At 41.7% G+C, this 14,601-nt stretch overlaps 1 protein-coding gene and 2 pseudogenes across 6 annotated transcripts; 1 reads left to right on the top strand and 2 right to left on the bottom strand.

Moving 5' to 3' along the window:
• Positions 1–2,000: 2,000 nt before the first annotated feature.
• LOC139374460 (uncharacterized) lies at positions 2,001–4,222 on the bottom strand (annotated as a pseudogene).
• A 1,136-nt stretch (positions 4,223–5,358) lies between these two features.
• Positions 5,359–11,226, bottom strand: LOC139374459 (transport and Golgi organization protein 1 homolog; annotated as a pseudogene).
• Positions 11,225–13,781, top strand: LOC139374220 (gem-associated protein 2-like). Of its 6 annotated transcripts, none has more exons than XM_071115243.1 (11): positions 11,225–11,336; positions 11,403–11,537; positions 11,639–11,723; positions 12,025–12,114; positions 12,200–12,259; positions 12,344–12,457; positions 12,567–12,611; positions 12,737–12,805; positions 12,892–13,002; positions 13,184–13,242; positions 13,332–13,780. In XM_071115243.1, the coding sequence occupies exons 2-11, from the start codon at positions 11,410–11,412 to the stop codon at positions 13,369–13,371; spliced, it is 801 nt and encodes a 266-aa protein (XP_070971344.1). In that variant the 5' UTR covers positions 11,225–11,336; positions 11,403–11,409; the 3' UTR covers positions 13,372–13,780. The 6 variants fall into 6 exon arrangements, with proteins under 6 accessions (XP_070971344.1, XP_070971345.1, XP_070971349.1 ...); XM_071115245.1 differs by having other exon boundaries at positions 11,243–11,336; positions 11,403–11,528; XM_071115244.1 differs by having other exon boundaries at positions 11,225–11,528; positions 13,332–13,781.
• The last annotated feature ends 820 nt before the right edge of the window (positions 13,782–14,601 follow it).

Below are 14,601 nucleotides of genomic sequence, written 5' to 3'. Positions count from 1 at the left end.
TGGGGCTGCCTTGATATACATCCACATCATCACCAGGGGTACTGTGGGTTAACTTCCTTGCTCAGGGGCAGAATGTCAGATTTTTACCTTGTCAGCTCGGGATTCGATCTAGCAACCTTTCGGTTACTGGCCCAACGCTCCCATTGAGGGTTCCACCATTTTAAAGTAGTCAACTGAATGGGGATTCCTATGAATTGGGAGCAATTAGCCAATGAAGAAGAAGAACATTGAATACTTTCAAATGGAGATAGCCTCAATGGCGCTGCCCATGCTGTCACAGATGCTATAGTGGCACAGATAAAAGATGAGTCCTCTTTCTCTATAGACTTTTGTTCACATGCATATCTACCTTATCATTGGCTAAAATGGTCCCACCTGATCTCGCCTACTTCCATCTTTGAGGACATGTTTTTCCATTGTTAGAGCGGGTCACTTTACAATCTTGTCAATATAATAGACAATCCTTGCCTACACTCAAACTGATGAAACCTGGATGAAACAAATGCAAATTGTAGTACTCTACAAAATGTTTTGAAAACAGCACATATTCAACCTCTATACCCATTCTCAAATAATCTATAAACATGGAATAAGTGACCTTTCCCTCCAGCTGAGACTAACTATTACTAAAGTCCCTCTGCTGTCACCTGCCCTGCCCTTTCAGAGTAGGCCCAGAAGTTGTTGTTGGTTGGGTGTTTACCTTTCAGCTAACTTCTCAGTGCATGTCCAAAACACTACCTCTCACTCACCTGGTCAACATCCTGAACCTCCATCTCTATTCTCTATTTAAAATGCTCATGTTATTGCACTACCACAGTGCAGTGAAAAGCCTAGTCACCAAAGCCAACTCCTCAAAGTGTTGGATGATGACTGTGATGGATGATTTATTGCATACCAGAGAAACATACCAGAGGTTTTAAAGGACCAGCTTCTTCGGCTATCGGGTCAATTAATAGTGTACTGGGCTGTTATGTCTAATTCAAATGCCACAACCAAAGTTCCCTCTAGGAAAAATTAAGCTATTCTATTATAATGATGACAAAGAGGGGACATTCATATTGACACATGCATTGTGCAGTCCAATCCTTTTAAATTAGATCTCATTACATCTCAATAGATGACACAGGGGTATATTTAAAGCAGCTATTTAAGCATTCTTACCTGTACAGTGAGCCATTTCAGAAGCACCTTAACCATCAGCATATGAGCAATAGTATCAACAGTGACTTGACGTGCAGAAGTCGAAAGATATTCCACCCCTGCTTATCTTTAACTCCCTCCCTGGTTTGCCCATCCATCTGCCAGTCTGAATGCCCCCCTCAGTAGATATAATTTATTTTCAGGTTGGTTAGGTCTTCGTTTTCCTTACGAGTAAAACAATCATCATTGATGCAGTTTGTCTTGTCTGTATCTGCAGGACAACATGTTGTATTATGACACCAATTAATTCTTAAAACATGAAGACATTGTCAGTAAATGGTGGTCAGATTTAGCACATTTCTAACAATGACAGAATTGAAAAAACTTTGACAAAATATGCTAACCTTTACAATATTGACATGCAAGAGACATGCAAACACTGGTAGGAATCTTTTTGTTATGTTTGACAGGAGTATTTCTAGTTTTGTAGTGACACACGTTTTGAGGATTTGTCTTCATCCTCCAGAAATCCACCAGATGGAGTTTTTGTCCAATCCATGTAATACTGCAGGAGCCTCTCAAAGCCTGATATTATAGCAAGGTCCTTATCACCATCTTGGCCCTCATTCAAAGTCTCTGAGCGTATTAGGTTGTAGTCAAGCCACATTAGTATGTGCTTCCCAAACAAGTCCAACAAAGTAGTTCTCACCTGCACTTAGGTGCTTTTGGATATTCTTGTATTCTTTCAAAAATGTTGTCGCTCTGTCAGAGTCCTCTACTGAAGGTGACTGAGACTGTGGTTCTGGTTCATGGAGGTTCAAGTCAGGAATAACAGGTAGGGGTTCTTGTTATTCTTCTTATCATCCCTTTAGTTTTGATAATTCTTGATAATTAGAACAACTATCTGAAAGGAAATTCTCACCTGAATACAATGTATCATGGTCTACTGTTCTCTCTGACAGAGTAATGACATCATTAGCTTCATCAGTGGGGGAAAGCTGATTGACTGCACGTAAATTATCAAAGCTAATTCGCCCATCATCGGTTTCGCTATCCTGTTGGCCTAATTCCTGTGCTCTCTCATTCTCAAGACTGATCTTATTATGCAATCCTTTGGTCCTTTTTGAAAGTATTTCCTTGCTACTGACTCTTAGATGTGATTACTGTCATCCATCTGATTCCTGTTTTCTTGTGGCAGATTTTTGTCCTCAATTGCTGTCGTCTGGTCATTCATCATCCTGGATCTATCCTTCAGGATGTTTTCCTTGTCACTGTCTTTTTTAGATTCATTGACTTCCCGTGGTCATGAATGAAATCTTCCATAGACAAGTTTTCTGTATCTGCTTCCTCAAGGATTGCTGTCTGTCTTTCTTAATTTCCTGTTACTGTCTCAGGGGGAACTAGCTCTGAGCTATCAGGATAACTTTTGATTTTAGCATCATATCTGGAACGGCTGTGTTTTATCATTCTCAAAGACATTGTCTCACTCAACTTCAACTATTTTCCCTGGTTCTATCCTCTCTGTCTCAGTAACTTCAATATTTGAACCCTCTTCCAACTATCTCAGATGCTTTGCCCACTATATTACTTTCCCTACCATCATTGGCTTTATCAGATAAAAGTTTGTTACTTGTAGTGTCATCATTTAGTATAGTTGAGTCTAACGTTGGGTCATGGGTTATGTTTATCAACCCTACTTTATCTATGGGAACAGCCTCGTGCCACTCCTTGGAATGATCAGAGGAGAGAAATTCTTATTGATCAACAACTTACATTACAATGGAATTACTTCCCTCATAGTTTAGAAGAGAACGAGTCTTTCAGAGAAACTTAATCTTTGTCGATTTCTTCAACATGAACATTCTTATCTGGTGCCTTGAATGTATTCTCATTCTAGTCCTTACTTATCCACCTCCTCACTTGAGGTAATCAAATGATGTCCTTCCTGTCCTGAGACATTTTCAGTGACAGGTTCAGCTAGGGATAGATTCAGAATAGATTCAGCTATATCAGCATTATGCAGATAGGGGTCAGGTGTCTGTGCGATTTCCTCCAGCACTGAAGCATCATCAGTAGCTGGCGTGTTTGTCTGATTATCACTGTCCTCTTCTGCCGGGCACTGAGACACTAGAATACTATCCTCTCCTGTCTGATTGGATGAGACCACTTTAATGCCTGTAGTGTCAATGTCCTCCACGTCAGCATGCATTACAGACGACACGTCTGTAATGCATGCTGGCGTGGAGGACATTGACACTACAGGCATTAAAGTGGTCTCATCCAATAAGACAGGAGAGGATAGCATTTTGATACATCAGGTAGCTCCTCTGTTAATATTTCTGATTTTATCTGAATAAGAGTAAAATCAGATAGATTTGAAGTCCCCGAGCCTTCTAAAACGTTCCGACCAACTGAATGATCAGGCTCACCATCATCCAGGCTATTTTCAGAGGTCAGCAGCAGGACTTTCTTGATGGTGATTAGAGACATCTTCATCACTTGAATGCATAAGCCCATTGAGGAGCACAGTTGATTTTCGCACATCCTCATTGTCCAACACAAATTGGTTTGGCTCTACATCTCCACGAGAACTGAAAGGTTCATTAGTGGTGGTGACATCATCTAACTCTAATCTACCTGCAGAGTTATGCTCATCATTTTCACTGATCTCAGCGATAGCTGTATCAACTTCAAGATTCAGTATGCCAGTTGTGTTCTTTAATTGAGGGTCGTGGGACAATTAAATATTCTTGCTAGTGTCAAGAGCTTTTTGAATGCCTCCTGTATTTCATTAGCACTCTGAACCGTACCTACAGTGGAGAGAACAAGTATTTGATGCACTGCCGATTTTGCAGGTTTTCCTACTTACAAAGCATGTAGAGGTCTGTCATTTTTATCATAAGTACACTTCAACTGTGAGAGACGGAATCTAAAACAAAAATCCAGAAAATCACATTGTATGATTTTTAAGTAATTAATTTGCATTTTATTGCATGACATAACTATTTGATTACCTACGTTTCCTGTAGTTCTTGACCAGGTTTGCACACACTGCAGCAGGGATTTTGGCCCACTCCTCCATACAGACCTTCTCCAGATCCTTCAGGTTTCGGGCTGTCGCTTGGCAATACGGACTTTCAGCTCCCTCCAAAGATTTTCTATTGGGTTCAGGTCTGGAGACTGGCTAGGCCACTCCAGGACCTTGAGATGCTTCTGACGGAGCCACTCCTTAGTTGCCCTGGCTGTGTGTTTCGGGTCGTTGTCATGCTGGAAGACCCAGCCACGACCCATCTTCAATGCTCTTACTGAGGGAAGGAGGTTGTTGGCCAAGATCTCGCGATACATGGCCCCATCCATCCTCCCCGCAATACGGTGCAGTCGTCCTGTCCCCTTTGCAGAAAAGCATCCCCAAAGAATGATGTTTCCACCTACATGCTTCACGGTTGGGATGGTACTCTTGGGGTTGTACTCATCCTTCTTCTTCCTCCAAACACAGCGAGTGGAGTTTAGACCAAAAAGCTCTATTTGTCTCATCAGACCACATGACCTTCTCCCATTCCTCCTCTGGATCATCCAGATGGCCATTGGCAAACTTCAGACGGGCCTGGACATGCGCTGGCTTGAGCAGGGGGACCTTGCGTGTGCTGCAGGATTTTAATACATGGCGGCGTAGTGTGTTACTAATGGTCTTCTTTGAGACTGTGGTCCCAGCTCTCTTCAGGTCATTGACCAGGTCCTGCCGTGTAGTTCTGGGCTGATCCCTCACCTTCCTCATGATCATTGATGCCCCACGAGGCCATTGTGGAGAGGTTGGAGTCTGTTTGATTGAGTGTGTGGACAGGTGTCTTTTATACAGGTAACGAGTTCAAACAGGTGCAGTTAATACAGGTAATGAGTGGAGAACAGGAAGGCTTCTTAAAGAAAAACTAACAGGTCTGTGAGAGCCGGAATTCTTACTGGTTGGTAGGTAATCAAATAGTTATGTCATGCAATAAAATGCTAATTAATTACTTAAAAATCATACAATGTGATTTTCTGGATTTTTGTTTTAGATTCTGTCTCTCACAGTTGAAGTGTACGTACCTATGATAAAAATGACAGACCTCTACATGCTTTGTAAGTAGGAAAACCTGCATAATCGGCAGTGTATCAAATACTTGTTCTCCCCACTGTATATCTAATGGAGGGGGATGTGGAGCCTCATTGCTGTCATTACCATCATTTTGGGATAGCCATCTGAGGAGTAGCGGAGATCTCTCTATTGGCATCTGCGGCTGCCGGTTTTATATCTGTTACCTCATCAATTTGAGCATTTTTATAATCGGTATCTGCCTGAAACAGTGATGCCAGAGTGTCAAACATGGATGAGAACACAGACTGAGACTTCTGACTGAAGGCTGATATCTTTATACTCTTTATCCTTGTCTATAACTATATCCTCCTCCTCTTCATTATCCTGTTCCCCATAAAGGCCTGCAATATTGTTATAGATTCTGCCATACCACCCTGCATCTTCCTCTTTTCTAAATTCACCACCATTTCTTCCTGACGGTCTTCTTGACCGTCGTCATAATCCCCAACAGGTTTTGAGGGGTGTGTGTCTGTTCTCTCTGTCTCCTTACCAGTGTCATCATCTCTGTGGTGCTCTGTTTATTTTATTTGCTCCACTGTAGCATCATGATGAGACTCACTTAAGTCAAGGTCCTGTGGGTCTGTTATATCATTTCATCTGGATCAATGTTTTCCTCTCTGCCTGCTGCTGGTACTCTCTATTTAACTTTATCCTGATAAGACTGACAAAATATAAGACATATCTATTGCCAATATTCAACCAGGAGTTAGAAGTTGGGGGTTGCTCTTCCACTTCCTTTCCTCTGGAGCTTTTTCATCAAAACCGAAGGCACTAGTCAGTCCATCTCCAAACCAGACGGACATTTCGGTCTGCTTTGTCTCTTCCTCCAATTGGTTCCCATCAATGTCCAAAGCACGTTTCCTTCTCCTGAAAGACTGTTCTGGGTTGTTATCTTTGGGATCATCAGGGCTTTCCCCACCTAAACCAAGCAATCCAGTTACTGTAGAGTCAATCCACTGAGACCCACCTTGTTCGCTAGGTGCAGGTTTGGTATCCATGGAAAAGTCTTCCATTCTGACCTGATTGGCATCTTTGTTCTTGTTTCATCACTGCTCTGTGACGAATGTTTGGACACAAAGACATCTTTGGAAGCTTTAGATTCTGGAGCATTATTGGTGGTGATCTCTTGAAATTCTGAACCGATATAAACTTCATTGTCCCACTCACTGGAGTCATTAGCAATTAATGTGCCATACTCATCAATGCAGAAGAAGTCATGTTTCTGGAAGGAACAGAAGAAGAGCTTTAACAGAATGTCTTTAATAGAAAGGTTTAAAGCACCATTCACCCTTTAATTTACATACTTTCAGTATACATATACAGGCCCAAAACGGAAATGCATAGAGCACTGCAAAGATTACCTGTGGCTACTTCTTTCTCTGTGATTTGCATACATTTCGTACATTTTCACAGCATATTTTAGAAAATGCCAATATGAAAAATGCTTACACTTCCTGTACATAGATAATCTCCTTTACCCCTGAGTTTGTGGTAAACAAATATCACATCCCCTATTTAGAAGTTAAGGAATCTACAGTCCTCTCCCCGATGCTCTAGTGGCCCTGACCCGACTCAGAAAGCCTATGAAAAGTCACATAAGGTCATCAGACGACACCATTCTGTATACTTCTGGCCCCTCTTTGGACACTGTGTTAACTAACCTCCAAACGAGCATCAATGCCATACAACTCTCCTTCCGTGGCCTCCAACTGCTCTTAAATGCAAATACAACTAAATACATGCTATTCAACCGATCACTGCCCGCACCTGCACGCCCGTCCAGCATCACTACTCTGGACGGTTCTGACTTAGAATACGTGGGTGTCTGGTTATAATGTAAACTCTCCTTACAGACTCACATTAAGCATCTCCAATCCAAAATTAAATCTAGAATTGGCTTCCTATATCTCAACAAAGCATCCTTCACTCATGCTGCCAAACATACCCTCATAAAACTGACCATCCTACCGATCCTCGACTTCGGTGATGTCATCTATAAAATAGCCTCCAACACTACTCAACAAACTGGATGCAGTCTATCACAGTGCCATCCGTTTTGTCACCAAAGCCCCATACACTACGCACCATTGCGACCTGTACTCTCTCGTTGGTTGGCCCTCGCTTCATACTCGTCGCAAAACCCAGGGGCTACAGGTTATCTACAAGTCTCTGCTAGGTAAAGCCCCGCCTTATCTCAGCTCACTGGTCACCATAGCAGCACCCACTCGTAGCATGTGCTCCAGCAAGTATATGTCACTGGTCACCCCCAAAGCCAATTCCTCCTTTGTTCGTCTTTCCTTCCAGTTCTCTGTTGCCAATGACTGGAACGAACTGCAAAAATCTCTGAAGCTGGAGACTCATATCTCCCTCACTAGCTTTAAGCGCCAGCTGTCAGAGCAGCTCACAGATCACTGCACCTGTACATAGCCCATCTGTAAACAGCCCATCTATCTACCTACCTCATCCCCATAGTGTATTTATTTATCTTGCTCCTTTGCACCCAAGTATCTCTACTTGCACATTCATCTTCTGCACATCTACCATTCCAGTGTTTAATTGCTATATTGTAATTACTTCTCCACCATGGCCTATTTCTTGCCTTAACTCCCTTATCTTACCTCATTTGCACTCACTGTATATTTACTTTTTGTTTTCTTTTGTTCTACTGTATTATTGACTGTTTTGTTTATTCCATGTGTAACTCTGTGTTGTTGTATGTGTCGAATTGCTATGCTTTATCTTGGCCAGGTCGCAGTTGCAAATGAGAACTTGTTCTCAACTAGCCTACCTGGTTAAATAAAGGTTAAATAAAAATAAAAAAATAAAAAATCATAGAACATTTTACTTTACAGGAAAGGATAGAAAAAATGTATTTGTTATATGAGATACATATTTCTTTCTTCTCTTGTTGTGTACAGTTGTGGCCAAAAGTTTTGAGAATGACACAAATATTAATTTTCACAAAGTCTGCTGCCTCCGTTTGTATGATGGCAATTTACATATACTCCAGAATGTTATGAAGAGTGATCAGATGAATTGCAATTAATTGCAAAGTCCGTCTTTGCCATGCAAATGAACTGAATCGCCCAAAAACATTTCCACTGCATTTCAGCCCTGCCACAAAAGGACCAGCTGACATCATGTCAGTGATTCTCTCGTTAACACAGGTGTGAGTGTTGACAAGGACAAGGCTGAAGATCACTCTGTCATGCTGATTGAGTTCGAATAACAGACTGGAAGATTCAAAAGGAGAGTGGTGCTTGGAATCATTGTTATTCCTTTGTCAACCATGGTTACCTGCAAGGAAACACGTGCCGTCATCATTGCTTTACACAAAAAGGGCTTCACAGGCAAGGATATTGCTGCCAGTAAGATTGCACCTAAATCAACCATTTATCGGATCATCAAGAACTTCAAGGAGAGCGGTTCAATTGTTGTGAAGAAAGCTTCAGAGCGCCCAAGAAAGTCCAGCAAGCGCCAGGACCGTCTCCTAAAGTTGATTCAGCTGCGGGATCGGGGAACCACCAGTACAGAGCTTGCTCAGGAATGGCAGCAGGGAGGTGTGAGTGCATCTGCATGCACAGTGAGGCAAAGACTTTTGGAGGATGGCCTGGTGTCAAGGAGGGCAGCAAAGAAGCCACTTCTCTCCAGGAAAATCATCAGGGACAGACTGATATTCTGCAAAAGGTACAGGGATTGGACTGCTGAGGACTGGGGTAAAGTCATTTTCTCTGATGAATCCCCTTTCCGATTGTTTGGGGCATCCAGAAAAAAGCTTGTCCGGAGAAGACAAGGTGAGCGCTACAATCAGTCCTGTGTCCTGCCAACAGTAAAGCATCCTGAGGCTAAGGGAGTGGGCTCACTCACAATTTTGCCTAAGAAAATAGACATGAATAAAGATTGGTACCAACACATCCTCCGAGAGCAACGTCTCCCAACTATCCAGGAACAGTTTGGTGACGAACAATGCCTTTTCCTGAATGATGGAGCACCTTGCCATAAGGTAAAAGTGATAGCTAAGTCACTCGAGGAACAAAACATTGATATTTTGTGTCCATGGCCAGGAAACTCCCCAGACCTTAGTCCCATTGAGATCTTGTGGTCAAGAGGCAGGTGGACAAACAGAAACCCACAAATTCTGACAAACTCCAAGCATTGATTATGCAAGAATGGGCTGCCATCAGTCAGGATCTGGCCCAGAAGTTAAATGACAGCATGCCGGGGCGAATTGCAGAGGTCTTGAAAAAGAAGGGTCAACACTGCAAATACAGTGCCTTGCGAAAGTATTCGGCCCCCTTGAACTTTGCGACCTTTTGCCACATTTCAGGCTTCAAACATAAAGATATAAAACTGTATTTTTTTGTGAAGAATCAACCACAAGTGGAACGACATTAAAGTTTGCCACAAGCCACCTGGGAGACACACCAAACATGTGGAAGAAGGTGCTCTGGTCAGATGAAACCAAAATGTAACTTTTTGGCAACAATGCAAAACGTTATGTTTGGCGTAAAAGCAACACAGCTCATCACTCTGAACACACCATCCCCACTGTCAAACATGGTGGTGGCAGCATCATGGTTTGGGCCTGCTTTTCTTCAGCAGGGACAGGGAAGATGGTTAAAATTGATGGGAAGATGGATGGAGCCAAATACAGGACCATTCTGGAAGAAAACCTGATGGAGTCTGCAAAAGACCTGAGACTGGGACGGAGATTTGTCTTCCAACAAGACAATGATCCAAAACATAAAGCAAAATCTACAATGGAATGGTTCAAAAATAAACATATCCAGGTGTTAGAATGGCCAAGTCAAAGTCCAGACCTGAATCCAATCGAGAATCTGTGGAAAGAACTGAAAACTGCTGTTCACAAATGCTCTCCATCCAACCTCACTGAGCTCGAGCTGTTTTGCAAGGAGGAATGGGAAAATATTTCAGTCTCTCGATGTTCAAAACTGATAGAGACATACCCCAAGCGACTTACAGCTGTAATCGCAGCAAAAGGTGGCGCTACAAAGTATTAACTTAAGGGGGCTGAATAATTTTGCACGCCCAATTTTTCAGTTTTTGATTTGTTAAAAAAGTTTGAAATATCCAATAAATGTCGTTCCACTTCATGATTGTGTCCCACTTGTTGTTGATTCTTCACAAAAAAATACAGTGTTATATCCTTATGTTTGAAGCCTGAAATGTGGCAAAAAGGTCGCAAAGTTCAAGGGGGCCGAATACTTTCGCAAGGCACTGTATTGACTCTTTGCATCAACGTCATGTAATTGTCAATAAAAGCCTTTTACACTTATGAAATGCTTGAAATTATACTTCAGTATTCCATAGTAACATCTGACAAAAATATCTAAAGACACTGAAGCAGCAAACTTTGTGAAAATTTATATTTGTGTCATTCTCAAAACTTTTGGCCACGGCTGCAATTACTTTCATAATCCCCAAGTTAGAGTTGGAAAAATGCAAATAGTAAATGTCCAAAGGTATATCGTTGAAATAGCCATATTGATGTTGGAAAGTCCAGGAATGTAAAACCTGACTAAAGCAGTCCTTGAGATGAACAGTCAGGTTGCATTGAATTCCATAGTGTCAAATTGACAGTGCCTTCAAGCTGTTGATGTCACATCTCAACAAGTATGGACGTTTCAATAGCTAAATGAGGGATTCAAGATACAATGTAACTGAGGGGTAATGATTCATTTGTAACAAGATACCAATTTAATTGTATTAAGAGCTGATCATTAAGAAACACAAACAACCAATGATTTTATAACTATCTCCCTTCAAGTGATTTAAACTATTTGTATAGTCATTATGGCGTAGTAGATTTTGTTAGAAAAAAATATGTGGAACATTCTATTTTCGACTTTGACCTGTGGAATTTAGAACGCAAAATACACGTGCAGCATCTTCTTTAAATCTCCATGGCAACGGGCGCGTTCTATATGCGTCATGATTGATTCGAAAGTCGAACAAGATGGCGACAACGTTTGTTTTGACGTGAGACTTGTGTCGTTATCCAACATAACAACCTTTATAAAGTGATATTTTAAGAAGTACAATAGTAAGTGCCACGGTCATTGGTTAATTTAACATTGTATCAGTCTGACACTGACCATATAGTTTGCAGCATCATCATGAAATCTGACGCGGAGGAACTGATGCCAAGGCTTCTGCCTGTGGAAACATGCGGCATTGAAACGGGGGAAGACGTCAATCTTAACGAGCCTCCAAGAAATCCCCAGGAATATCTGAGGCAGGTTCAGTAAGTCCCTCAGCTCTGTCTTTTGATATTTTTTTTCACGCATATGATCAGGAAACACACATTCACGGAAGTAAAAACAGCACTGCCTTTCTCATTTTCAGATTAGAGGCGTCTCTCTGTCCAGATGTTGTGGTGGCTAAGATTGATCCAAAGAAATTGAGAAAGAAACAGACAGTGAATGTGTCAGTAAGTTTCACCACACTGACACAATTTGGGCTCCCGGGGGGCACTGCGGTCTAAGGCACTGCATCTCAGTGCTAGAGCCGTCACTACAGACACCCTGATTCGAATCCAGGCTGTGTCCCATAGGGAGGTGCACAATTGGCCCAGCATCGTTCAGGTTTGGCCGGTGTAGGACATCATTGTAAATAAGAATTTGTTCTTATCTGACTTGCCTAATAAAATAAATAAATAAAACATGTATAAAGGGGAGAGAGAGCGAGAGAGTCTGTCTGTATAATTTCCTGTCAAATCTTCTATTTGGTAGCTCATGGGTTGCCAAGCTGCTCCACAAGGATTTTCACCGAGTTTAAAATGGCAGCGACAGCAAGTCAGCAACTTCTCAGAAATAAGACGGGTAACTATAGATGTGACTACCCTTTAGAGTTGTTTGTCGCTTTGCTTTGAAGTGACTTATTCTGATAATGTTTTACTACTTGCAGAGTATCAGTAAGCACAGACTATACTGGAGTGGTCAAGCTTTAGATGACAATGTGTTAATGGTAAGTATGAGGATGATTTTTGTTGTTGTTGGTAAAAGTGAATTGTAAAATACAGCAACCTTAAAGTACGTGTTCTGTATCTAGCCAAAGCAGGATGCAGAGGAACAATGGAAAAAGTTCTGCCTGGGTGAAAATGTTTATCTGAACTCTCCTCCAACTGACCATGTTACTGAAGATCCAGGCCTTGATTATGTGAAGGTAACTGTATATAGACCACAGATGAAATATTTAAGTGATGCATCTTGCAAGATTTCTGTGTAAAAATGGACATGAATCATGTTTGACATTTACCCACCTGTTTCACCAGGTTGGTTTTCCACCTTTTCTTAGCATAGTGAGCAGGTTAAATCAGGTGAATGTTTTCGCAGCATTGGCATGATACTTACTACACTAATTTCTCATCAATTGATGCTTTCTTTCATTACCTAAATAACAATACTTGTGTTTGACACTCTCTAAATTATTATTCCCTTCTAGGCCACAGTCTCTGCAGTTTTGGAGTACTTGATAAACTGGTTTGAAGAGAGAGAGTTTGTCCCACAGTTAGTGAGTTCAGTTTCTTTAATATTATCAATACAGAGTTTGTGCCTTTTTTAATGCTTTCGTGGCTAATATGTGCTCAACTTCTCTAGGGAAGATGGCAGTATGCACTGCTGGCTTGCCTTGAGAAACCTCTCCTCCCTGAAGCACATTCTCTAATAAGACAGCTGGCCAGACGGAGTTCTGAAGTGCGGACCAATCTGGTAGGGGGATATAGTGCCTTGTATTAATGTTGAGATGAAAGGATGCAAACCAACTTCCTTATGGATAATTAAAATGTAACTACATTAATGTTAGATGCTCAAATGTTTGCATGATAATATTTGATAATTATGAACAGAGTATATTATAGTAATTATTTTGTTTCTTTCTTTCCCATTACAGGAACACCAAGAAGATGAAAGGTTGTCTCCTCTCAACTTGATGATCTGCCTTGTTGCTAGGTAAGTTTATTTGACTTCACAAACTCATAGCCAGGAAATAGTGTAATTTGATTGCTCATGCTTTTTTTTTTTTTTTTTTTTTTACATAGGTACTTTGATCAAAACGACTTGGCCGATAAGGAGGACTAAACGGGTTGATGAAATCCACGATGAGGCTGGAACTCATCACCCCATGAGCTGTAGCTCTATGAACCCATCACCATGCTCCGATTTAGGATCTGTGGCAATTTGAAGCCTTTAGATAAAGCAACTATTGAGTCTTATGGAGAACATTTGACCCAATAGATTTGACATTTAGCAAACACTCTTATCCAGAGTGACTTACAGAAGCAATTAGGGTAAAGTACCTTACTTAAGGGCACATCAGCATATTTTTAACTTTGTCTGCTCAGCATTCAAACCAGCGACTTTTGGTTACTGGTCCAATGCTCTTAACTGCTAGGCTACCTGGTGCAATTAGACAGTTTCTTTTTTTCTATTACAGTTTGTGTTCACTTTCTGCTATTGCTGGAGTTAAATAAAATGTTTGCTTTCACAATTGTTGTGGCTTGTGTAACAGTATAGCTTCCTTCCCTCTCCTCGCCCCAATCTGGGCTTGAACCAGGGACCCTCTGCACACATCAACAGTCACCCTCGAAGCATCGTTACCCAAAAGCCACGTCCCTTGAAGAGCAAGGGGAACCACTACTTCAAGGTCTCAAAGAGAGTGATGTCACCGATTGAAACGCTATTAGCACGCACCACCGCTAACTAGCTAGCCATTTCACATCGGTTACACTCACCCCCCTTTTCCACAGCAACCAGTGATCCGGGTCAACAGCATCAATGTAACAGTATAGCTTCCGTCCTTCTCCTCGCCCCAACCTGGGCTCGAACTAGGGAGGACCCTCTGCACACATCAACCACAGTCACTCACGGGGCCCTTGCAGAGCAAGGGGAACCACTACTTCAAGGTCTCAGAGTGACTGGCGTCACCGATTGAAACGCTATTAGCGCGCACCACCGCTAACTAGCTAGCCATTTCACATCGGTTACACTTGCATCTCTACAAGCCCACCACTGCTCTGTACCATCAAGAAAAACTGTATGCCATAAAGGCATTGGACATCCTTTTATTCTGAATGAGTGTTTTAGTGACTGTTACCAGATATTTTAGGCTCCACTGTTCTGTGGTGTAACTCTAGGACCAAAACAACCAAATGACAAAGTATTTGTCATTATCAAAATCATTCATTGATCAACAAACTAATGGACGTTGTTGACTAGAGAAAGCTTACAATTCATGGCCGTGTGCGTTTAGATAACGAAGTTGCCGATTGGGCTTTTGAGTTGTCAATCAAGATAGTGAAACGCGCTTAT

Source organism: Oncorhynchus clarkii, chromosome 19 (genome assembly GCF_045791955.1).
Source record: "Oncorhynchus clarkii lewisi isolate Uvic-CL-2024 chromosome 19, UVic_Ocla_1.0, whole genome shotgun sequence".
Taxonomy (NCBI): Eukaryota; Metazoa; Chordata; class Actinopteri; order Salmoniformes; family Salmonidae; genus Oncorhynchus; species Oncorhynchus clarkii.
This window is presented reverse-complemented; position numbering and strand designations above follow the sequence as displayed.

Coding starts and splice junctions, on each gene's coding strand:
- LOC139374220 (XM_071115243.1), top strand. CDS start 11,410: ATGAAATCTGACGCGGAGGAACTGATGCCAAGGCTTCTGCCTGTGGAA. Junction 13,003..13,183: donor CTGAAGTGCGGACCAATCTG/GTAGGGGGATAT, acceptor TTCCCATTACAG/GAACACCAAGAAGATGAAAG. Junction 13,243..13,331: donor ATGATCTGCCTTGTTGCTAG/GTAAGTTTATTT, acceptor TTTTTTACATAG/GTACTTTGATCAAAACGACT.